Source organism: Myotis yumanensis, unplaced genomic scaffold, assembly GCF_028538775.1.
Source record: "Myotis yumanensis isolate MYYU_CA2020_CCGP unplaced genomic scaffold, mMyoYum1.0.hap1 SCAF_1, whole genome shotgun sequence".
NCBI classification, from domain to species: Eukaryota; Metazoa; Chordata; class Mammalia; order Chiroptera; family Vespertilionidae; genus Myotis; species Myotis yumanensis.
In genome coordinates, this window is record NW_027223752.1 from 89199752 (window position 1) to 89225754 (window position 26003).

General features: G+C 36.9%; 1 protein-coding gene across 2 annotated transcripts in view; it reads right to left on the reverse strand.

Moving 5' to 3' along the window:
- PRKD1 (protein kinase D1) overlaps positions 1–26003 on the reverse strand; it is a 310832-nt gene that overhangs the window by 31104 nt on the left and 253725 nt on the right. For both annotated transcript variants that reach the window (XM_070427343.1, XM_070427353.1), the window contains 7 exons: positions 24899–25103; positions 23075–23198; positions 21436–21513; positions 19887–20166; positions 18644–18696; positions 16517–16589; positions 13974–14080 (listed from right to left, as the gene is read on the reverse strand). In XM_070427343.1, the coding sequence (XP_070283444.1) occupies positions 13974–14080; positions 16517–16589; positions 18644–18696; positions 19887–20166; positions 21436–21513; positions 23075–23198; positions 24899–25103 (920 nt within the window). The remainder of the gene's footprint in view (positions 1–13973; positions 14081–16516; positions 16590–18643; positions 18697–19886; positions 20167–21435; positions 21514–23074; positions 23199–24898; positions 25104–26003) is intronic.

Here is a 26003-nt window from a genome sequence, read left to right on the forward strand (position 1 = left end):
TAATAATAATACTACTAATAATACTACTAATAATAACAGTAACAACAATAATGCCTAACCTTGTAACATAACTAGGACTTAATTACTTATTGTATATAAAATCCCTCAAATCATGCCTGGAACACAGTAAAGGTTAGTTGCTGTTATTGTGGGGAAGCTTTTCTGTAATTTTGAAACCATCTGGGCCACACATCTCTCTTTCGTTTGATAACTGTAAGTATACCCCAGGTGGCAGAAAAGAAACTTACTTCTTGCCTCTCACCTAACAGAGGCTGCATCAGAAATGAACTGCCACAACTTGCTCCTTCTAGTTTGTCCTGCTCATCTTTCCTGTTGCTGTGTGTTAAACTTCAGTGATTAGGGCCCTAATCGGTTTTGCTCAGTGGATAGAGCGTCAGCCTGCGGACTGAAAGGTCCCAGGTTCAATTCTGGTCAAGGGCATGTACCTTGGTTGCGGGCACATCCCCAGTAGGGGGTGTGCAGGAGGCAGCTGATCAATGTTTCTCTCTCATCGATGTTTCTAACTCTCTAACTCTCTCTCTTCCACTCTGTAAAAAATCAATTATATATATATATATATATATATATATATATATATATATTTTTTTTTTTTTTTTTTTTTTTTTTTTTTAAGAGGCAGAACCTGTCTTTGGGTGGCTCATACATTTAAACTTCAGTGATTGGGGAGGGGCTTCTATTTCACCGCCAATCAGGCAAAGGCTTTATGCTGCAGCCAGGAAAGCCCTCCTGACCCAAAGTGAGCATGGCGGTGATTTGGTTGTGCCAGATGAACGTGTTCCCGTGTCAGGTTCAGTTGGCAAAAACTCCATTTCAATAGGCTCATACTTCAGTAGTTAGTTATCTTTTAGTGGGTAACATTTTGGGGGGAAATTTCATGTGTAAATTTTTGGTAATCTACAATGATTTTAATCTAGGACAAAAGAAAGCTAACTTACATTGTCAGAAGAACAAAGGGACACGTTACTTCAACAAGAAGATTCGATATAATAATCTACCTTCCTGTGAATGGGGACCACTTGCTGACTTTTAGATCAATGAGGCCACAATCAAGATGTTCAGATCTCTCCTAGTAAACTGGTTTGCTCATCCCATCCATCAGGACTGGAGTGTACTGTTACTCTTGTTGTGGCACTAAATAGGACAGAATGACCCCGGTTAAATATAGTTCAAAATTTCATGGGAGAAATAATGCACTGAAGCATCTCCATTAACTGCTAATGACAATACATACACACTACACCCAAATATCAAGAAAGGAAGTCAAATTTAGGTGGTTAGCTATCAATGCAAAATTTGCCATTACATTTTTTTTATCTTAAATTCACTGTAAGTCTGTGTATTCTATTAAGTAATACTGGACCAAGAATTTTTTTAAAAAAGACCAATTCAATATTTGCATAGCAAAAAGTCATCCAAGGCCTGATGTCAAACTTCTCTAATACTCTATATCCATAACCTATCTATACACCTGTCAGTCATTCTGTAGTTCATCAATTGTGGACATGCTTCTATCTAGCTTTAGATTCCAGGGATGCTGCAGACATATGGTAAATACAATGAGTATTCTCCTTTCCCTATAAAAGGAAGAAGCTAAATGCAGAGGGGAGAAGGAGTATGCAGAAAACAACACTTAAGAAAAGCTCTCATCATCTTTCATGTTGTTCCCAGCCTTTCTTGACTTTTCAACAGGTGAAAATGCTATAAAAAATATCTCATATTTGCTATACATTGCTAGAAATCCTTCATATTAAAGGTAGGAATGGGACATTTAAAAAACAAAATCCAGATGTCTTAAGCCCTCCATCTGGACTCATACACTGATGCTTCATCAGCACTGATGTTTACATAAGGCTGAGGTTGATATTGTAATTTTGGAAGATGGGTAATTTCTATCAAAAGACCCTCACATAGCAAGGATCTAGTATGTATCTGAGTACCCATCCCTACCTCCCAACCAAGGCCAGAGATTCAAGTTGACTTTAGGCAAAAGAGCATGATATTTGAAACCTAGAAACAAAGGTGTCAAAGACAGAAAATTAAGTGACCAATACCATTAGGAAAAAAAAACCACAGTGTTAGTTAACATTTCCCCAGAAAGTTTGACCCCCTGTCCTCTATGGTACCACTCAGTCTGTGTTTAGAGAAAATGCAAGAATTAAAAGTATGGCTTGTTAAAATAAGAAAATTGGGATTTGTAGATTATCATGTATATATCGTACATGAAAGTTGAAAACTTCAATTATCTGAATTTTTTCCTATTTGCTATTAAATGCATATCGATGGAGATGCATCTGGAACACATTTTTATTATCTGTTAATCTACCTGGCTGGAAACATGAACACATAAATCCAATCTCCTCCTGGTGTTAGATTTAAAGAGTAATTTTTGACAAATCATATCACTGTAGCCCAGCTCCTACATTTAGATGTCAGTACTCCCGGAAGCCTAACATTCTATTATCATGTTAAATCATCTGTGTAGACACATAATTCTTCTCATGTCTTATATATCAGATAGTGGGAAATGGAATGAGTGAGTATACAGGGTCTACTGGAGGGATAAAAGACACATTATGTGCAAAAAGGTCAAGTGGTGACATCTTATATTTGCATAAGGGTTCTGTGGTAAAATGTGTTTAGTCTCAAAATCAAAGGTGTTCTTAAATAAGGGCATTTTTGAAATCTTTAACAAGTAAAAGACTCTGTTCACTTCTAAGATGTGGATGCCCTGGAGAGAGTACATATTATTTTCTAAATTGTTTTAGTGAGGAAATCTTATCCCCCAAACCAGTGGTTCTCAACCTTCTGGCCCTTTAAATACAGTTCCTCATGTTGTGACCCAACCATAAAATTATTTTCGTCGCTACTTCATAACTGTAATGTTGCTACTGTTATGAATCGTAATGTAAATATCTGATATGCAGGATGGTCTTAGGCGACCCCTGTGAAAGGGTCGTTTGACCACCAAAGGGAACTCGACCCACAGGTTGAGAACCACTGCCCCAAACCCTTCCAGAAATAAACTCAAATTTCTTCCAAAAATATGTTGGTAAACACTGATATAAAAACCATGTTATACATTATGTCATTTAATTCCCCCAAATCATTCCTCTGAAGCAAGCACACCAAGTCAGATGAACTCCATTAATTAAGGAAACCAGGTTTAAAAAAAATAATAAAAAATAGAGAAGTTTTGACTTGGAAAATGGCCTTTTGACACTCAGTTTTCACTATGATTACATTCTTATCAAACACAATATTTGAAAAAAATTTACGTTTATTTTCTTTATCTTATATCTTTGTTTTCTTTTTCCTCTATTTTAGACATTCATAATTCAGACATTATCTGTAAGCTTTATTTTTTGGAACATGCAGAAAATATGACTACTTTAGAGCTGAAAAACATGTCTAAACAATTTCAAGTAAATTCTTTGTGCAATAAAATACAAAGAAGGAAATATAATAAAACCTATTAGATGAAAGTGAGATAGGACAGTTAGCATAGGGGCAAGAGACCCCAGGCCCCACCGTTTCCCTTCCCCTTCAAGGTTAGGACACTGGAAGTGACCGTGGCTAGCCACCTGTGCCCTTGCTGCCCCTCTCCCAGTTTCCTGGGGTAAGAAACAGTTAAGACAAAAACCAGTTTCAGCCAGAGTTGGCAGCCATGTTGACCTACATCACAGTTTTGAAGCTGCTCTGCCCTTCAGATCATCATGACAGTTCTGAGAAGACCAAAGAAAGAGCCACTATCTAGAGAGGAGGGACTTGAGTGAGCTGTGCTGATGACCACACCCCCAGTGTCAGAGACCATGAACCACCCCCATTCCCTCCCCTTGCCCACAGCTACAAAAACCTCCACCCAGACCCCCTCCACCGTCTAAGTTCACTGCACTCCCTTCCTATCACTTTAATAAATCTGCTGTGCTTTGCTGAATCTCTCTGTCTCATTCTTGAGTTTTTATCCTACGCAGTGACAAGAACCTAGACACTGTTACCAGGTTGTGGCCTTCCATGAGCCCTCCAGCATCAAAAGTATAAAATAACCTCTCACTACACACTAAAAGAAAAGGTACTCAAATTTTGCACATTTTTCTCTGAAAAAAAAAAGAAAAAGAAAAATTGACTCCATAATTTAAAAAATCAACAGTTTGCAAAAATTTTCATTTTCCCACCCACACTTGGCAACATTTTTCTCTGATGTTCCATCCTGATTATCTCTTCTCCACCTACTCTTGATCATGTTTTAGACTAAGAGAACAAAGCCATGTATTTATAAGATATGTAATATTCTTTCTCCATGAAGACAAATTACCATGCTTTTTAGACAAAAAGGAAGGAAGATTTTATTGTTTTATTGGCATGCTCTGCAATTCTGTATCCCCCTGGTTTCTTCAGGTGTGGCTACATAATTTGTTAAACAAATACTTACTAAATGCCTATCAGGGGCCAGGTCTATGTTTAGGCATGTTCAGCCCTATCCCGGGCTTTGAGTCAAATGCATGTTCTTTGTTATGATAAAATTATTTGTCTCCAGGACCTACTTAGGAAATTGAACCCCAAGTTATTAGATCTTGTTCCTAGGAACTGGACTTACAACTCAATCGTGGCAAACTAGTAACATCTAATAAGTATGAAAACTTTCCTGTGTACCAGGCACTGCTGAGTTTCACCAATCACCATATTCCAGTCTCATGTCTATGAGATTTTCTAGATAAAGAAACTGAGGCACAGAGAGCTGAAGTAACTTGTGCAATCTCCTCAGAACTCTTAAATTTGAGTCTAATATTTAAACACAGGCACTCTAACTCTAGAACCTATGTTCCTTACACACCATGCTACGCATTGTCTTAATTCTTTCCTTGGACTTAAGTCCATTTAGGACTAGGTAGGGCACTGCCTATTCTAATATGCTTCAGGAGCCATGCTGCTTACGGCTCCCCACCATGATCTCACATCCCATCTGAGCATGCCATGCTGTTTGGATTTCTGAATGCTGCCTGTTGTCAGTCTTCTCACCACAGTTCCCAGCCCTACACCTGGTATGACATTCATCCTGACAATCTGCATTGACAAGTTGGATTCCCTGTCTTCCCGACTGGCAGGACCTCTTCCCTACAGCTTATTCTATTTTTCAACCCATGAACCACCACAGTGTTGTCCTCTTACCAAATCCCCTCCTGATCTGAGGTTCCACTGCCTTTCAAGGTAACTCTAACATGTTCTCTAATTTGCTTTGCACCCGATATACAATTTCCCCCCCCCAGGGCTTAACTTTTGAGACAGACTATATGTAACATCTGGACAACGAGTGGCTATTCTACAAATGTTTTCCACTCATCAAATATCAGAATTTTGTAATTAGAGCCCAAAATTTAATGATTTATTCATACAAAATATATTATAACAAAGGCCCTGAGAAAGAATTTAAGAAAATACAGTGTGTAATTTCAGACAATTTTGTCAAATGTTAACCAATTACCTGCAGTATCCTGTCCACTGTGATAGGCCTTGTGGAAGTTGAAAAAAAATTAGGCATTGCTGAGACTTTCAAATTGCTTATAATCGAATTATTACATAAAAAGCATTTGATAAGTATTAAAGTACTTTATATCGAGACTAGAAACCATAAAAAATGAGATATGGAAAGTAGCACAAGACAGAGAGAATTGGTGGATCTTGAAGATCAATTTAATATCGATGAGCCAAGTAACCAAGACTGGCACCCAGACTTGGAAAAGAAAGCTGAGCAATGGCCAGAAGTTAAGCGTATGACAAGGACAATGACTTGAAGATAAGAAAGACTCAGTGGCATAGGAACTGCAGAGTCCAGTGAGATCACCTACAGTGCTAAAAGGCAGGACAAGTAGATAGGTTTAAAGAAATAAAAAAAGAAAACTACTAAACTAGGGAGAGATAAGATGGAAGCCAACTAAAGACTCATCAGGTGTAGTCTTCAGGACGGACCAGGGAAAAGGGAGGGCCAGGAAGGTGGTGATGGAGAGGGAAGCAGGAGAGGACTCAGCTATGTCAAATCTCACCAGTTCCAGGAATCAAGGCATGCATTTAAAAGCCTAGACTAGTTGCAGTGGAAATGTTAGGGCTGCAGCCAAGATGACATTTTAGAAAGAAAGAGGAATGGGGGCATTGTGACTGGCACTACTAGCAGATAATAGCCTCTAACAAAGTTTTCTTGCCTTTAAACATTCTTCCTATATATGTCATTCCTAAATACCAATGTTACAACAATTTCATTTCCCAAATATTTCAATAACCTAAACATAATAAAATATTTACAATCACCCAAGCATAATAAAATCCAATTGATTTGACACACTAAGCCACACAAAACCCATTTCCTGGTTTTATTGCACAGTGTCTCACCATAGCAGTTTCCAAATGAAGATAGGCTCTTGGGGAACAGAAAGACTTTTAAGAGATATGTAAAACAGAGACATAGATGTGAGAAACTCTGTTTTGTTTAAATCTGGAACTCTACTGAAGAGTATAAATACTCTTCAATACAGATCTGCCTGAGAAAAACCCTGTGGTCTCAAAATTCTCCATTCCCAAGTTTCCTTTCACAGTGATCTTTCATCCACTTTCCAAAAGAAAGGCATGCTTCTTACATATTCCAAATTACAAGAGTGCTCTTGGAAAATCCTCTTGGAGAAAAATAAACAGAAAATTTGAGATACTATGTTGGTGTAAATAGAGAATAACTTTAATGACTTCAAAATAATTCTTTTTCAACTCAGTTTCTAATTCATGCTTTCAACACAATTTGAGAAAGATTTAATGGACTTATTAAAAAAGATTAAAATGAATTCCTAAAGATAAATAACTTTTTTCTTTTTTGGCATACAACGGTTTCTACAATTTAAAAAAAAATCGTCATCCAAGAATAAGTTTTCATTGATTTTTTTTTTGAGAGAGAGAAAGATAGAGAGGTAGAGATAGAGATAGAGATAGAGATAGAGATAGAGATAGAGAGAGAGAGAGAGGGAGAGAAAACATGGATATAAGAGAGAAACATTGATTGGTTGCTCCCTGTATGCAAATCTGATCAGGAATCAAAACCGCAATCTACTTATGTGCCCTGATGGGAATCGGACCTGCAACCTTTTGGTGTAGGGGACGATGCTCCAACCAATTGGGCCACCCAGCCAGGGCTTGGCTTCCACATTTAAAAAAAAAAAGAAACTTATATACTTATATGCATAGCCCATGGATACAGGCAATAGGGTAGTGAAGACCTGGGAGGGTGGTTAGGGGATGAGAGGAGGGGGGGAGAGGAGAAAATGGGATATATCTGTAATACTACCAACAATAAAAATTTATTTAAAAATTAAAAAATAAAATGTTTTTTAATAAAAAATAATAAAAGGAATAAAATTGTTGCTGAACTCTGTCAAATTTAAACAATAAGTAATATTCACCTACCAAATTATCAACTAAATTAAAAAATCATTTTCATTAAATAATCTATCTTCAGTAACATTTTATTTTCTATGATAAACAAGCACAGATAAAAATTTACAGAATATTTATCTTTCCCGATAAAGCTTTTACCAATAAACACTATGGTAATAGCTTAATCCAGGATAATGCTTTAAATATTTAAAATATAATAAAAATTAAAAACAGTACTTATTTTTATTATAAATAATTATGGAGAGGACCAATAAAAGACTTTCAAATATAAAAAACACATTACATTGAACTATCATTCTGTATGGAACATATAATATAGTCACAGAAAACAAGGAAGTTGTAAATTATAATATTGTTTTAAAAAGCCTATTCATGTATTCTTAAAATCATTGATAAATAATTTCAAATGTTTATGATATTTAGATTCTAATGCAAACATTTGAAGGAGTGACATAGCTTTATTTTCAAATACCTATGTTTTCAATACACTATAAAATTAAGACTCATTAAACTCTGACAAAATTGTTCCAGCTATCAACTTAAACATACACAAACAGGTACAAGGGTTTTTAGAATTGTTTTTGAGGACACATGACTAAAAATGTTTGAAGATCATTCTTCTAAAATGGTCTTAAGTTTTCTACTCATTTTTCACAGAATATTTATCTTGAGGTCACCCCTCAGCCTAATGTCTCTTCCCACCATTTCTTGGCTTATCAAACTCAAGATTTCATCAATGTTATATTTCTCTTGGAACTCTCCTGATTCCAATGCTCTGGCTCAGTTATAATGCACAACTTCTTCCACTATGCTTCCACACTATCCTAATGGTAGCTCCTTGTATCTGACTGTCCTAATAGACTGTAAACATCTCAAGGGTTCCACTCATTTTTATATGGCACAAAAGCCCAGTAAATTGCTTTGTGTGGAGAAAGGAAGTGCTTCATAGGTTCTGATGAATAATGTATATTTTCATTAATTGAAGAAAAAGGGTTTTGGGGTAAGAAAATGGAAGAATGATAGCAAAATAAACAAAATCAGGATGCGGGTATCTTATAAGGAAAGACATTAGGATTAAGCATTTGGTTTTAGGTTGGTTGGTTTGAGGTAGCAATACACAGCAAAGTGGAGATGTCCTAAGATCAGAAATAAGAGATGGAGGTGCCTGTGAAAGATCAGATCCCAAGAACGAACTTTGAAGAGATGACAGAAACTCTCTTCAAGTGATGACCTCACTCTGGGAATGAGTTCCAAATTAGCATAAACCACTTAGCTGAATGGAAGGAGAAGTTCAAGGAGACAGCTGGAGCAGCTAGCAGGGGAAGAGAAATAGGATCTGTTAAGTGCAGGGGTGAAGTGAGGAGCAAGACTGGAAAAGGGGCAAAGTATCAACACTGCTGAAGGACTGAGATTAGTCAAATGGGATAAAGACGAAAACACAGCCAAAGTGTGATAGCTGGGTAGAGGTAGAACAATCAGCGTATGGTAAAAAGAGCCTTGCATTTTCTTAAGAAGATGTGAAAATCAAAGATGAGAAGTGAATTTATGAACCAGAACTGACAGCAGCGCACGAACTGAGCACGAATCTGAAGTGTGGTGGCACAGAAGGGAGAATGAACTGAGGCTGTGGGAGGCAGCCTAGACCAATCAAGACCACCTTTTGTTGTTGCTGTGGTTTCAAGTTAAGAGAGACTTGAATGAGAAGAGGAGTCCCTCAAAATAAAGAAACCAAAATGACAGGGGTAATTTTATGAGATAAGTGCATAGGGATACATTTAATTTATGGCCTATGAAGTTCTCATGTACTTTTTCTATGTTCTGTATTCTGTGTTCAGTACTTTCATAATTCCCAAATGCTTCCACACATTAAATCATAAACAGAAGCTCTGGTGTTGCTCCTTATATCTATATATGTAAAAGCCTAAGCAACCGAACCACTGAACGACCAGTCGACCAGTAGCTATGATGCGCACTGACCACCAGGGGACAGATGCTCAAAGCACAGGATTGGGCTCCCTCCTGTCTGGATCTGGCCTGCGGGGATTGGGCCGAAACCAGCTCTCCAACATCCCCCGAAAGGGTCCAGATTGCAAGAGGGCGCAGGCCAGGCCAAGGGACCCCCTCTACTAGAGGCCCGGTGCACGGATTCGTGCATCAAGTCTCTAGTAGATAAATAAAAGTTGATAATTAAGAAAAGGAGAACAAATAATAGTAAATAAATTAGAATTATATTCCTAAGTACTAGCCTAAAGTTTTCTATGCATTCTCATATTATAATGTTAGAAAATAAAAATTAAAAGTTGACCAAATAAGCCAGTATTGATAAATTATATTAAATATGTCATTCCAATATTACTTATGTTATGTTAGATTTTAAATTTCTAAGATTTCTATGATATATTTGCCTCTCCTTATAAAGGTCAGTTTTTGGTGATATCCTTAATAATCACAAAACAACAATATTTTTCTTGTTTTGTTGCCATGAGTAGAAAAAATAATAATTTCATATTTACCATGTATTTTTTAGCAAGTTACAAAAATTTCAAATACTATAGATAGGATCCTTGGGGATTTTATGAAGTAATATCTACATTAATTAATATCCTTCTGAAACATATAATAATAATGAAATAAATACAGATAAGGAAAACAAATTTTCTAAATGATATAAGCCTTAGAAAGCTTTCATCTAGGTTATATGCAGAAGATAAAATGGAAAAAAATACACACACAACACAAACAATTCTACTTTTTTGCACATTCCATACTTCTACAACATTGAAGTCTTGTATAAGCTAAGGTACATTTTTCCAAACATAGAAACAAATCTAAATTTGACCAGCAGCCCAACAGATTGCATGAGGAGGACTTTCACAATCAGCCTCTTCAACCCACATGATCCCTTCTGGAGAATCAGGAGGAGGACAGGACAGAATGTTTCTGACACCAGGTACAACCAGAAACTAGGACACTGACTTTCATAAGCTAGACAGCACAAGGCAAAGGACACCAAATGCTTCTGGGTATCACTTTTATGTCCAGAGGGACAGAAATCTGTTGCTCAAGATCAGCAAAAAAAAACCTTCCCACCACTCAAATGACTTCAATCATGGTACTTTTTCTGAACTCAACCAGAGACAGAATTCCAACCCCTAGCCCCTATCCCCATTACACTTTGAATTTTCAGGTTCAAAAAGGTGAATTCTTCCTTTTGATAAGAAATACAAAATGGGGAAATGAGGACTTACAAAGAACAAATCACACACAATCCTTCTTAACTAACCAACCACTTAACCATTAATAGCAATGCAATCTAGACTTTTGCTATCTGCTTGGACACTATGGATGCCATCTATGTGACAAGATGGTGTTTCTATACAATTTTATTCATTTAACAAATATTTGCTAAACAACTAATGTGTGCCAGGTGTTAAGGATATATTATATAATAAAAGTGTAATATGCAAATTGACCAAACAGTGGAACAACCAGTTGCCATGATGCACACTGACCACAAGGGGGCAGATGCTCAATGCAGGAGCTGCCCCCTAGTGGTCAGTGTGCTCCCACAGGGGGAGCAGTGCTCAGTCAGAGTCAGGCTCACGGCTGGTGAGCACAGCAGCAATGGCAGGAGCCTCTCCTGCCTCCGCAGCAGGCGGGCGGTAAGGAGTGAGGGGTCCCAGACTGCGAGAGCCCTGGGCTGTGAGAGGGATGTCTTACTGCCAGCTTAGGCCCAATTCCTGAGGGCATCGGGCCTAAGCCGGCAGGTGGACATCCACCGAGGGGTCTCAGACTGCGAGAGGACACAGGCTGAGCTAAGGGGACCCCCTCCTCCAGTGCACAAATCTTGTGCACCAGGCCTATAGTTAGTAAGTAAAACAATGATATCTGCACTCCAGATGGGTACACTCTAGTTAGTGTTATAGAAAAAAAAAGAAAACACATATCAGAGCAAGACGGTACAGGGGTAGGGGTTGGGAGGATGTCTGAGTGGACTGTAGTTTTAAATAAAGTGTGAGAGTGATGCTTACACAACTGGTGATATGTGAGCCAACTCAAGAGAGGTGAGCTTGAACTTTACTGTCTCTGGATAAGGAATTACAATCTTTCTTAAGAGGCTGATATATATATCTGATGATGGTGAAAGTTCAAATACTTTTTTATTTTTTCATTTGTTTCAGTTGAGGGACATGAGGAATTCCCTATTTTTGATGAACAAATTTTGAAACAATTGTCAACTTTATGATAAAGTATAAACTCCTGAACCTGGTATCTGCATGTAATTAAGCCAAGTCTTATTAAGACACTTACATGATTGAAAATTCAACATATAAATGAGTAGCAGCTTAACTAAAGTTATAGCTGCATGATATAAGTTAAAGACCCATGATACCTAGGACCTGTGTGTCTTTGTCCCCGTGATATCCACTGGATGCAGAGCAGTGCTTAGCTCATGATATGTATTCAATGAATAGGAGTTGGATGAATGAAGCAAGGAATGGTTGGGGACAGTGGGGATGTGATAAGTAATAAGGATTTTTGAGATTACAGGCAATAATATGAGAGCTGTTTGACCTCTTCATATGCTCAAGGGGCACAATTTGACTTTTAACCTAATATAACTCTTTAGAAAACCACATTATTATAATAAAATTGTGCCAAATGTCTGCTTATTGCATCTGAGTTGTGATTGTACCTATTTGTTTCGAAAAGGAGATGGGAGGCAGTGTATGCTCGGTTATATTTTATTTTTCTACCTCACTACCGAGGCAGCAGCCTGGGGTGACAGGAAAGCCAATAAAGGCCTAGGCATAGAAAATCAAACCTTCAACATCCAGGCAGTCTTCTGAAAATGCAATGAAATATCCTATATAATAAAGAGGTAATATGCAAATTGACTGTCATGCCCTTGCATAAGCTGGCCGCCCCCAGGTGGCCACAAGATGGCCGGCAGGGGAGGGCAGTTGGGGGTGACCAGGCCAGCAAGGGAGGGCAGTTAGGGGTGACTGGGCTGGCAGGGGAGCAGTTAGGCGTCGATCAGCCTGGCAGGGGAGTGGTTAGGGGGTGATCAGGCTGGCAGGCAGAAGTGGTTAGGGGCAATCAGGCAGGCAGGCAGGCAGGTGAGTGGTTGGGAGCAAGCAGTCCTGCTTTTTGAGAGGGATGTCCCCCAAGGGGTCCCAAATTGGGGAGGGTGCAGGCTGGGCTGAGGGGCACCCCTTCCTACAGTGCACGAATTTCATGCACCAGGCCTCTAATAGGACATAACTATGTGGACCATGAAAGTCCTCTCATGTCCTGTAAGGAAGGATAGATATCTCTGCACATAAACCAGCTCTGGAGGTCGGCATGCTGCAATGGAATCTGCCTTGGGGACAACTGTGGGAGTGGACAGCAAGGGCCAGGTTTGGGAAGATGTCATGTACTAAGTTTTTAGATGTCATCTACAATTCAATGTTGCCTAGTTAAGAATAAAAAAATATTCTCTTGATAATTGATTAGCAAGCACTGCACTACAAATCTGTGATTGGCATCTTCTACCCCATGAAAACGGAGAACAATGTAGCAGTCCTCTGTGTTACATTTGTTGTCCAAAAGTACAAAAACACCATCTTTACAAATTCTGAATCCCACAAAAGTCTGTTATTCTGAATACATTAATTCCTTTAGGGCAGAAATCATTATCTTTTTCAACGTTTAATTGTATGAAACTCAATAAATGGCAGTTAAATGAAACAAACAATAAAGAATTCAATGTTTCATTTTGTTAACAATGTTCAAATGAAAATTATTTAATAAAATGAAGAATTAGAAATTATGATCAGCTTATATGACAAGTAGAGATTATGGCAGTTATATAATAATGGGAATTTATCAATGATCTAAATTTTCTAGACTGGATAGCTAGTTTAACTACATTTAGCAACAATTGCTCAATTTCCTCTGGTCTATAGAAAATGGCTTAATTATTAAAAAGTTACATATAGCACATAATTCCTTTTATTAACAAATTCTGGCTTTAAAAAGGGACTGCTATCCATGAGAAGAGTTAACTAACATGCTGAATATTAAATAAAATGTTTACAGTAAGAGGCAAGACATTAATAACATCAAGTTGATGTGATTCTCAGACATGTTTTACTCATTTACCTGATATTCTGAGAGTTACATACTCGATTCATATAATAATGGCAGCATAAAGGAGAAATGTTTACGAAGGCAAGGTTACTTATAATGTAAAACAAAATGGTCTTAGTATGTCCACTGTGAGCAAATGCTGAAACATTACCCATTTAGTGATATTAATAACATATTAAAACCTAGAATTAAGTACATAAAAAGGAACAACTGCTTCCTAGACTCAGGAAAGTTACTACCTAGCCAGTAATTTGGTGTTTAATCTGCCTTTTCAATAATTTTAAAGGGTTTCTAAATACCTATACCATACATATTTGGAGAACTTTTCTGTTTTGCAGAAGTTGAGGGGGTATTTTATAGCTTCCAAATGAAAAACAAATAAGTACCTGTAGAATTGCAACCTCATTACGAAGCTGGCTTTCTTGTTTTGTTGGAAATCTTAATTTGTCAATGATTTTAATAGCTACATCTCTTCCTGTTTTACGATGTTTTCCTTTAAAATAAAAAAGGAAATATTAGCATAATGTTATTAAATACCATCTATTTAAGAACTCCAGAATTTATAGGAACACATAAAAACTATAAAAATGTTTCACAAAATAAATTAACATTTCTGCTGTGCATTGACGTATATCCATAAAGATTTCATTTATTGGCTCCATTATTCTAAATCATATATGTACTATAAAATTAGCCACTGTTTAAAACACAAAATAATTGGAACATTAAAGCTATATGTATCAACAGCCTGATATTTCTCATAAAAACGTGTTTTAGAAACAGAATATTGAGCTACTTAATATAAAAAATACTCGTATCACCAGCACAATGCTATCCTTAAGAAAGTATAATTTAAAATTCCTGATAAGCTAATGTGTATTATAATGGAAAGAATAAACATCTTGGCTCTATCACTCATTAACTTTGGGATCTTAAGTAAATCACTTAAGCTTTCTGAGTTTTAGGTTCCTCATCTTTCATAATGAGGTTGTTATGAGAATTAGATGAAATAAGATATGTAAAGTACAAAAAGTGTCCAGACAATTATGCACACTAAAAAAATGTTAGTTATCGCCCTAGTTGGTTTGGCTCAGTGGATAGAGTGTTGGCCTGTGAACTAAAGGGTCCCAGGTTCGATTCCAGCCAGGGACACATGCCTGGGTTGTGGGCTCGATCCCCCCTTGTAGGGGGCTGGCAGGAGGCAGCCGATCAATGATTCTCTCTCATCATTGTTGTTTCTATCTCTCTATCACTCTCCCTTCCTCTCTGAAATCAATAAAAATTTTTAAAAAAATGTTAGTTATCATCATCGTTGTTGCCATCATTGGAACATGATAGGCCATTTCCATACATTATATCCCATTTAATTCTCACAACCAACCTTTGAGGAATATAGGGCACCCTCAAAGGCTTAGCTATAGTGTAACAGGTATAGAGTAGTATTAATTGAATCTAAAAATGAAAATCTGAAAATGAAAATGGACCTAATTACTCAAATTTTTCGGTCACATACAACCTACCTTGAAATTCCATTACTTCGACATCTGTTGTAAATCTAGTGTTCCTTTCCCCTGTACCTCACTCTTGCTATTCTGACTCACTCCAGCCAGCTTCCTTTCAAGACTGATTGTTTACGTGTTCTCTACTTTCTTACCACCATTCCTTACTATTGGGACTCACTGTAATCTCTATTCCAACTTAGCCATTTTTCTGCAACTACTCTCTTCAAGGTCACAGCTTCTTTTGTCTTGACGCCTCTGTCACTACAGCACTTGAATTCTCTTCTGAGACCCTATCCTCACCCACGTTACCCTCTATGTGTCTAGTCTTAACTTTTTACTCTTCCTCATGAAGGCCTCCTTCTAAGTCTACTCCTTCAATGTTGGATGTTACCAATTATCTGGCACCTTGCTGGTCTCTCTAATCGCATTTCCCACACCTGCCTTACCCCCGCATTATGTGCAGTTATGGATATTAACCATGCTCGATACACAATGTGTTTGTTTGTTTTTTGTGCATGTGACTATTACATTGCAGAGCAATACTCTGTGAGTGATGTAATTAGTCTCCCCTATTACACTGTTATGCATTAACAACAAGCAACAATGGTGCTAACGCATTGATAGGTTTGCCATAAAAAATAATTTGAGCATTTAGAAGAATCACAATTCCTTTGTAAAACAGAGTAGAACTTGATTAATTTTCAACTAAAAAGCACAATATTATATTTATTATAAGTAATACTGAGTAAGATGTAATTATTTCAGAGCACAAAAAAGTAATTTGTTACTAATTTAAGGAACTGAAAGTTATGAAGTCCTTTTATAGGGCAGGTAACACATTAATATCAAATGTTTTGTAAAGACTTGACAAACATAATACAACTGGCTAGAATCTAAAACAGCAGTGGTCAAAATAATAAGTTCACCAAATACGATTGACTATAAGAAAAAAGATAAAAATTCAGTATTTCATTTCAAAAATTTAAAAAATGCAAACCATAATGACATACATACATTTTTAAAGGTATTAGAATTAAAAGATGTTTTTGTGTCTAGTTACATGATTGGTTTTTCATGGAGTTCTGATGAAATATGTTTAAAAAATGGAAGTAATTTATTTATGAATTACAACTTCCTTGTTTCTCAATATTTTGTTTAAATAAGCCAATATTTAACCCGTATTTCATATAGTTTGTTCATATTTAAGCAAAATATGTTTTTTAGGAGTGAAAAACTCTTTCAAAACATAAATGTTCCAATTTTCCAAGTAGTAATTATTTCAAGAAAAATGTCTAAAAAGGTAAATCAGAGACACATACAAACATATATACACACAGGTCTTATCTTTCATATTTTTGGAGATATAACTTATAAACACAAGTAGCTAAAATTTTAAATTAATAAAAATACTTAGTGAACTAACCTACCTCCATAAACAATTCCAAACTGCCCTGACCCCAGTACTTCGTCAGGAAAAATCTGATAGACTGTGCTGATATCCTGTAGGTACAAGTCCAAAGAAAAACAAACATGAAGTGGAACAAAATATGAGTCCTAATAAATTACATAATGTTATTAAGTGTTTCATAAACATTAAATATTTCAAACAAATTACAAATGCTAGATAAAATCTATAATATGACCATAATATTTAAAGTACATTCTTTAATTAATGTAAGACTGTAATGTTCTGAAAACTATTCTGCTCTTAAGTAGCAGAGTAATGTCCAATGAAGTGTGTCTCATTAGAGAGAAATAAGACTTAAGACTATACAATGTCATTTACTGTCAATATTCAAAACAGGATTTGCTTATTGAGATGGTTATTTAGATGTTTGGGTTAATAATGATAGGTTTGTGTGAGTCCTGGTTCCAACCACTCCACTCTTTATGGCTAGAATTGTGAGGCTGCTTCTTTATCAACCACCACATCCCAGTGAATCTAAACAGAGGAGGCGGCTGAATTCACTGCAAGAGAGCAGCCACTACAGATGGATGGCAGCCACTAGAAATTCTCATCTGCGCGGTAACTAAAATCTTCCATGTTTACCACTTCCATAAGTTCCAAATGTCTACACTGTTTCTCTTTGAAATAATACTTGCCAAAGCATTATGTGTTAATCTATGTTTAACAGTCTGTGATTTGATGACCACACTTATGAAAGCACAACCCAATACTTTGCCACTTTACATAGGATATATTCCTATTACATCCTATGGAATTCTCTGCCTATCTTCTACTCGCGTTCTCTTTGACCTTTCAAAAATAAGTCTTTTCACATCGAATCCTGAGATCCTATACATTCCTATTCTTTTCTTATGTCCTTCCCTATAGAAAACAACTACAAGCTGTCAACATCCTATGATCCCTTCACAGTGTCTATGGGGTAAGTTCAGGTTGTTTGGATACAAGAAAGTAGATTAGTACCACTCCAGCATTCTGAGTCCAAGCTACAACATCTTTCTCTGATAGCTCAATGGCCCACCAGGAATTTTCAGTGGGCAATCATGGCCAAACAGGATGGAACAACCCCACAGGTTTCTAGAATTTCCCAAAGGCTTATAAGTTAACCTATATTTCTCAGTCTTCTCTGGCTAAGCAAGAGCAAAAGGAACCTGCAGACCTTTAATAAGCTATCTTGTGATCAACGGCACAAAAATTCATCTAACCCCCACTCTGAAGTTTTCCTAATTCTCTCTAGTCCTTGGTTTTCAGTTTATTTTATATCAATTTAGCAAAGATTGTAAGCTGTAATAGAGTATCATGGAATTTATTAAACTCACATCAGTGTAACTCTGCAAACTTTGCTTTTGGTCACAGGCAGGTATAGCAGGCAAAATACAGCCAAAGGTCTTAGTCACAAGACGAGGTGAGAAAGACCTTATTACTTTGGGGCTACTTGCCATACGGACAAAGTATTACAAATAAAGCAAACATGGCAGAGTGTAAATTCTGTCATAATATGTTTGACCTATAATATTCAAAACCTCAGCTGAAAGGATGGAGTTATGTGCCCTGGGTGACAAAGATGCTAGAGTGTAGACACATAAAAGCTAATTTATGCAGCTTTTTGAGGTTTCCTTGATATGTACAAGTGACTGCAACAGCATTTGCAACTCCTTGTCACATGACAGCAGTTCTTTGTAGCAATCAAGAAATGAGAATAAGGGCATGTTTAAGCTATTCATGCAACTCAAAAAATTTATTTTATCTTATTTCATATTGTGTAATATCACTCATTAAAATTCCAGTACCAAGATACACAAATGTGTGAAAAATTAGAAACTGCATTATAATTGCTTACCTGAGATGAATAATAGGTATTTAGCTCTTAATATTACAGAACAAATTACAGAAAAGTCACCAAAATAATCCATCTAATGTAATGTTTCTAAAATCTTATGGAAGAAAAGTACCCAAATAGACACTATTTAATTTTCTAAAAATTACTAAAATTTTAAATTGTTAGATAAAAAAGCGTATTTTATGATGTCCTTATTTTCCAATAAAAAAATCACATTACCACATTTTATATTACTAAGTATATACTCACCACATTTTCTTGAATCTGGCAATTTGAAACTGAAATACTCAGAGAAATATCTCCTGGAAATACATGTTAAAAATACACAAAAGAAGTAAGAGAGGTAACAGCATAAAAAGTAAACACATGCTTACTAATCAAGCTGCAGGGGTATTTTTAAATCAGAGCAATTAAATTTTTCTATAAAAATGTCTATTAGAATATTTCTTTTTACTATTACAGATTTACTCAATACAGCTTTGAAAAATAATATTTTCTCAGTTTAGAATGTGGAGTCATATAGACTCGAGTTCGAGCACTGGCTTGCCACTTTGTGGCTCTGGTACAAGCTTAACTTAATCTCTCTAGGGCCCGATTTCCTCACCTGTAAAACAGGCAAGTCATTAACATCCACCCGTTCGGGTTATTTTAAGGCAGTGGTCGGCAAACTCATTAGTCAATAGAGCCAAATATCAACAGTACAACGATTGAAATTTCTCTTGAAAGCCAAATTTTTTAAACTTAAACTATATAGGTAGGTACATTGTTATTAACTTAATTAGGGTACTCCTAAGGCTTAGGAAGAGCCACACTCCAGGGGTCAAAGAGCCGCATGTGGCTTTCGAGCTGCAGTTTGCTGACCACGGTTTAAGGCATTAAATTAGAGACCTTCTGTAAGTGCTTAGCACCAAAATAGGCATGCACATTCTATTAATATGTACATTAGTTGGAGAGATCAATGAAAAAGAGATATATCATAAAATAAACTATGATGTGAAAACCAGGGGTTCTTCCCCACAGATTTCATTATTGATAGTAATGATGAAATTTTAAATTACACTTTTATATAGATTTCTGCAATATTTTTAAAAATTCATCCTCAATATTTGATTCTGGTCTCATTTTCATAAAAATCTATCTCATTCTACTAATGACACAGATTTCTTCCTGGGATAAAATTATCAAGGGTTTCGAAGTACCAGTATTCTGCACACCATGTACGCACATGGTAGCCTAGCCTGCTTGGTGGTTTTCTGTTAACTCAGATTTGCAAATAGCAAGCCTGGCATTCCAGATCAGGTTCAAGAATACTTCTAGGTCTCTGCTATTGCCTAATATTTGGGTTTACATGAACTTGTTCAAATTTAATATAAAATAAAAATAAGATAATTTAATGAATGTAATATCTTAGTATATTTGTTATCAAATAAACTAAATCATCCTCAGAAGGCTCTCTACACCTGCTCTACAGATAGGAAGCTAGCAGACTCACTGTGAGAGTTGGTTCCGGAACCTACGGATGAGCCCTTGGGAATGACGGGCATGAGGGCATGCTGGATCGCCACCTCCCACATCCTGGCCACATCAGCACCAACGCCACTGGTGAGGACACTGCCACTGGGTGATGGGCTGGAAGGATTGACCACATTTTCTCCCACGTAATATACTACATTTGCTGTAGTGATCTCAAAACAGTGAGGGTTGGCCCCATTAGGAATTAAAGCTGAAGGTTTTGCTGGTTCCAGAGATAAAATTTCTGATAAAGGAATTTCCTGTGGAAGAAAGAGTACACTGATATAGTTTGCCAAAAGTATGCAAACTTTCAAATAAGATTCATGCCAGGAATGTGTAAGAAATGACATTACAAATGGCCATCATTTACATAAAATGGTTTCGTGAAATACTGAATTTTACAAAGCAAAATTTAAAAATATCTTTACTAGAGGAAATATAATCATCTCATTTTCCCAGAAAAATTCAAGTGCCTTTTTCATTATGTTCATGTGGCAAGTATGAGTATCAATAAGAATAATGATTTTGATTCTGCCCCAAAATCTAAGACATAGAATATAAATGACAGTGAGGTAGAATGACAACACGTTTGAAATGCATTTGGGTATGAATGGCTGTTTTTAATTTTTAACTATTTTTTAAGGGACTGGAAATGATTCATATAATTTGACTCGATACATGTTAACATAGTAATACAGCCAAGTGAATAGTTTTAATGAGAAAAACCAGTGATTGGTTTTAAAAGCAGTTGCTTTTAAGACCATCTTAATATTAAAAAAAATCACCACATTGTCTTCCAGGAGGTATGTAGTGACTAAGACTTAATAATTTTTAAAACATTTTTATTGAAAAATTAATGGGATAGCCTTTTTCCATTAGAGCTGTGTAAAGTGGCCACGGAGAATCACTTCAACTATGCCCGAGCCGGCATTAAATTTGAAAGAGCAAGTATAAACTGTTTTCACTCTGAATTTCTTTTGGAACCTTGTTTTAATGGGTGATACATTATTCCACATCTGCATTATTTCATGTAGAGAGACAGAATGAAAATTGCTGCCAAACTTTTGCAAAGTGCTCCTTATGAATATTGACAATGCAAGGAGAAATCAGACAAGGTTTCTTAACTACTTCCAGTGATGCTGCAAGGCTGTAGAAGGAAAACAATGAAGAAGCAACAGCAAAAGAAAAGTTGGATGTAGTGGATTTCAGAAATTACTTTTAGCTAATTTCCTGTGACGTTGACTTTTCTGCTCAAATCACACATCTCTGCTAACATACTCAATGAGCTTCTCCTCCCCCACCATCAGCCCATGGGACCAGAAGCACTCCCCCAGGAAATGTCAAATTCACCAACGGCTATTATGGGGTCACAACCCGACTCCTCCAAAACTGTAAGTTACAGAGAAGAAAAATTATCTCTTAGACCAAGCACAGAAACAGTCATGCTTGTTGGATGTATTTTGCATATCTGATACTCTGCATATCGAGAGCGTGGGACTGCAATCAAGGAAAGAACCATTCGTACTTACCTTGTAGTACCGGCTTCCGGTATCGTTTTGAAAGAGGGTAATACATTTGCTATCCAATCTCCAATAGTGCCGTTTCCGCTGAAACAGAAGTTAGATTCAGGATCTTTTAAAAACTTTCAAAATATTTACTATTGATAAAATAAAAACATTTCCCAGTGGGGACAAGATTTTATGGTGGAAAGTGCATGAAAGACACACAGTCAATTTCATACTCCAGAAAGTGACTATTGAGCAAATGTGGGATAAGTTTGCATGTCTACATCAGAGTTATAAGCAATAAAGGAGGTGATGTATTATTCTCACCCAGAATAGGGCAGGGCATTTAGTACATGCATAATAGTAAATAGAAAATACCCTTTTAAAATTTATTTGACTGCTTGAATAGCTAAAGGTGGACTTGTAGTCTGTAACAAAATAGAAAGGCTTAACAGGAGATACAAAGTTCATACATTCTCATTATTTTAGAACATAAGGAATACCATGTTGATCCAGACAGGTACTCTGGCTTCAATTACAGATGGAAGAATTCTGAATGTTACAATAGAACTGAAGACTATTTTGTTGGATAGTAGGGTTGACTCCATGGGATCAAAGTCAGGGGAATGTATCAAATCAGTTTACCTTCTCTCAAGCTCCCTATAGATCTCTAAACTTACATGATTTGGTTATTGGGTCCTTGTTCATTCTAGGTACATCTTTCATTTTAGGGGTGGTGGTGGTGGTGGTGGTGTGTGTGTGTGTGTGTGTGTGTGTGTATGTATTTTCACTTTTCTAGACCCAAAAGCCCTAGCATTATTCTTGGTCTCTTCTGCAACCAATTTAGACTAGTCAAATGTATAAAATATGCTTTAAATATTTGGCACCATGTCTAGGAAAAGCTATATCATGTTCTGTTGAGTCCTACATTAAGTCATGCAAATCTTTCTCCAGCACAGAAAGTTGAGATTATAAATAATTAGGTTATAGGTGTTTATCTAATGAAATAATGGGAATACTACAGATAGGAAGTACCGAGGAAAACACTACTGGTAACTGAGAAAAAAGCTTATCATCACATTTCAATTTAACTTTAAAACATGGATTAAATTTTTCTCTCTTACCCACATGTACAACCTCATTCACAACTATCAGGAAAGTCTAGCGTAGTGAGCAGCTTAGATTAAAATTTAAAATGTATTGTCTTTTATCTAATAAAGTATACTGTCCTAGAGTCAGTTTTTAAGTGAACACTTAAAGATTTAATAAGAATATAATAGTTATCATTGTTGTTGTTTTTTTCTCCCTAAAATGCAGTATTATTTTTAAAAAATTCCGAATCACAGAGGAGCATTCTGACAACATAGACTGTCGTTTTCATTTCTACTATAAAATGGCAGGTGGGCATTCAAGTTGTCTGAAGATTATCCCAAGTAATGGAGGTAAGTGATTTGTTTCCCTGAGACTGCTGTCTACACTCTTTTCTAACTTAGTTGCTTGCTCAGCTACCTCTGACACCCAGAGACTGCTAAAGTGCTACACCGATCCAGGACATGCCTGCAGGGAATGTGCTCCTGGTAACTTAGACATCCTACGTCTTCACGGGCATTCGGGACTCCTAAAGTGAGCAACGCCTGAGAAAAATGCCCACCGGGCACCTTACCAGTGTGTCCTTGCTGGTGTAGTGAACCATCCACCCCTCCTTCATCACTGTGCTGCCTTTCCTCTTCGTGTGTTTGACAGACTGCACAACTCTCATGAGCGGGATGTTGTTGCTTGTTGATGGACTTGAAAAGTCAAAATATTTCAGGAAATGAATGCTTTTGGAAAGAAATCTTTTTTTTCCTGTATAAAATCTTATTTCAGCTATTTCAAAGTGAAAGTAAGAAAAATTTCACACCCCATTTTTAGTGAAATGTATTGTCAGAGTACCATGGCTCAGCTTCTGGATTACTCTGAAGAATGGTAGGCACATCACAGGTACACTCGAAAAATCCCAAGGCACAATAGTAAGTGCCTTCATCTTCAGGCTAACCTCTATGGTGTTCAGTTTGGGGTAAATAACAGGTAGATTACTGTCTTAGTGTCTTGAGGCCACAGTATCACGACAGCTTATTTGCTCACTTATTACATGCTAGAGGTTCAGTGCACGAATTCATGCATGGGTGGGGTCCCTCAGCCTGGCTGGTGATCGGGGCCGATTGGGGCCGTCTAATGGGGGGAGGGACCATGGGAGGTTGGCCGGCCACAGGAGGTTGGCTGTGCGAGCACAATGACCACCAGGGACCAGCTCCTGCATTGAGCGTCTGCCCCCTGGTGGTCAGTGTGCATCATAACGACCAGTCGACCAGTGGTTCGGTCATTCAGTCGTTTGGTCACTTAGGCTTTTATATATATCGATTACAGGCAAAATATTGATCATTTATAGATAACAGCATTTCACATAAATTTGAGTCTCTGAAAAGTTTCATAAAAATTAAAAGCTGTTTAAACTGTTTTTTAAATAACCATTCCCCATGGAATTATGCCAACCTTTTATCTCTTTCTCTCTTTTTTTCTGTCTCTGTGTTCTCTTCCCTTCTCACTCCCACATGCATCCATGCAAGCACACCACCTTGTAGCCTCCTTTGATACTAAAGAAATGTACACCTTCAAAAGATAGGTGGGCCATAAAACTAATATTTTCCAATATTTTAGAAATAGGCTTTACTCTATTAAATGGAAAAAATGTCATTATTTGATTGCTTTAATCTGATGAACAATTACAGTTTGGCAATGCATATGGCATTTATAAATGAACACAAAAGTTTGAAAACACTTATAAATTAGAGATTGGGAAATTTTCTGTAAAGGACAAGGTAACAAATATTTTAGGCTTTGCAAAATACTAAACTCTGCCAATTGAAGAGCACATGTGCCCACAGACATTATGAATGGGCATGATCATGTTCTGATACAACTATTATAAAACGGGCAGCATCCTGATTTGCCCAGAGTGTGCTGACCCCAGATGTAAAAAAATGGAGATCAGATAGTAATTTAAAACGTATAGATGGCTAGATCACAACTGTAAAATTTCACATACTTCTGAAAGTACAGTGTAGACATATGTGATATTTGTAATAGGGGCCAGCTATAAAATAAATGCTATCGGCTGAGATGCATCCCCAATCTTTGTGTTTCTACACAATAAGCTTTGTATAAACAATTTAGTAGTAAAGTTGTAGATGGCAAATATGAGAATCCCTCACATGCAAAAAATAAAAATAAATTTAAAAAGTGGGTCAAAGACTGGGACAATGCTAGAAAAGGATGCAAACTACACTTCTCTAAGGGATCCTGACCTCCTAACTCCAAAGGCTCTTTATCCTCTGCAGAACACAGCTTATTCATGAGCAAATTAAGCACACACTAGAACTTTCTTTTGTAGATTAAAATGTCATCTGGAGGTCCACTGTTGGACCGAGGCTGCGAGTGCAGCCCTCACCTGATGGTTCTGTTGGAGTCCTCGGGGTCTGGGTCCGGGTCCTGCATTTCCCCACCGTCGTTCTGGCACTCTGCCATCACCATCGCAGCATCCTGGACCATTGCTTCTTCCATGTCGTCCATGAGCCCACTGTTCCTCTCACTGTCATTGTCGTCACTCCCTTCTTCCATGACCACATCAGACTCTGCCCCAGGGCTGAGCAAATCTAAAAAAATTGTTTACACCTGTGAAGATTAGCCTGAAATCCTGGAGCCAGGGCTTAAGACAAAGGCAATTCAAATAGGAATCAACCAGAAGCCCTAAAAGAGTAGTTATTCGAAGAATTTATCTTTCCTGTTTTAAAAAAATTTGTTCATAAGAATCTGAATTTATGAGAGGATGAATAGATAATTTACAAGCCGATGCTTGTTTGTTATGCCTAAAAAACATGAAAAGTCATGGAGAGCCGTAGAAGAAAGGCAAGGAAGGGATAGAGGCGAAGTGCTCGGAAGCAAAATGATACCAGGCAAAAGTGAAGTAGAAATTTCTCAGCCCTGGTGGGAAGAAAAAGATATTTGGGTAGATGAGGGAAACTTTCACATGCAAAATTTCTCAGGGTCATTGATTCTTTTTAAGTCATAAATTCCAATATATAAAATTGGTCACATAAGAAGCATTTTTTAAATACCTAAGATATTGAATATTTGAAGTTATATTGAATTACCAAGTTGATAGTAATGAAATAAATTATAACCATTTACTGATACAGAGTACTTATTTTAAAATTAGAAAATAAACTGATCAGAGACTCTAGCCTGCCAAGCTTGGAAAATTCACATTTTACCAGATTTATCTGACTGTCTGGGAAAATGCAATTTCAAAGAAATTAACTATGTCAAAAACGGCACTTTCCCCCATTAGCTGTAGTTATCAAGAGTATATTGACATTTTCTGGGTCGGAACAAAGTCCATACCACATGTCACAGGAAGTGGGAAAATGGCCAAGTTTTCCATTTTGGCAGTTAATTCATGCACAAATCTCCAAGGCACAAACTAATCAGGGAATGTTTGCCTGGAGAGAATTCCCTTCTTCTAATAGTTAGGTGTTTCTTCTTGAGAAGAAAGT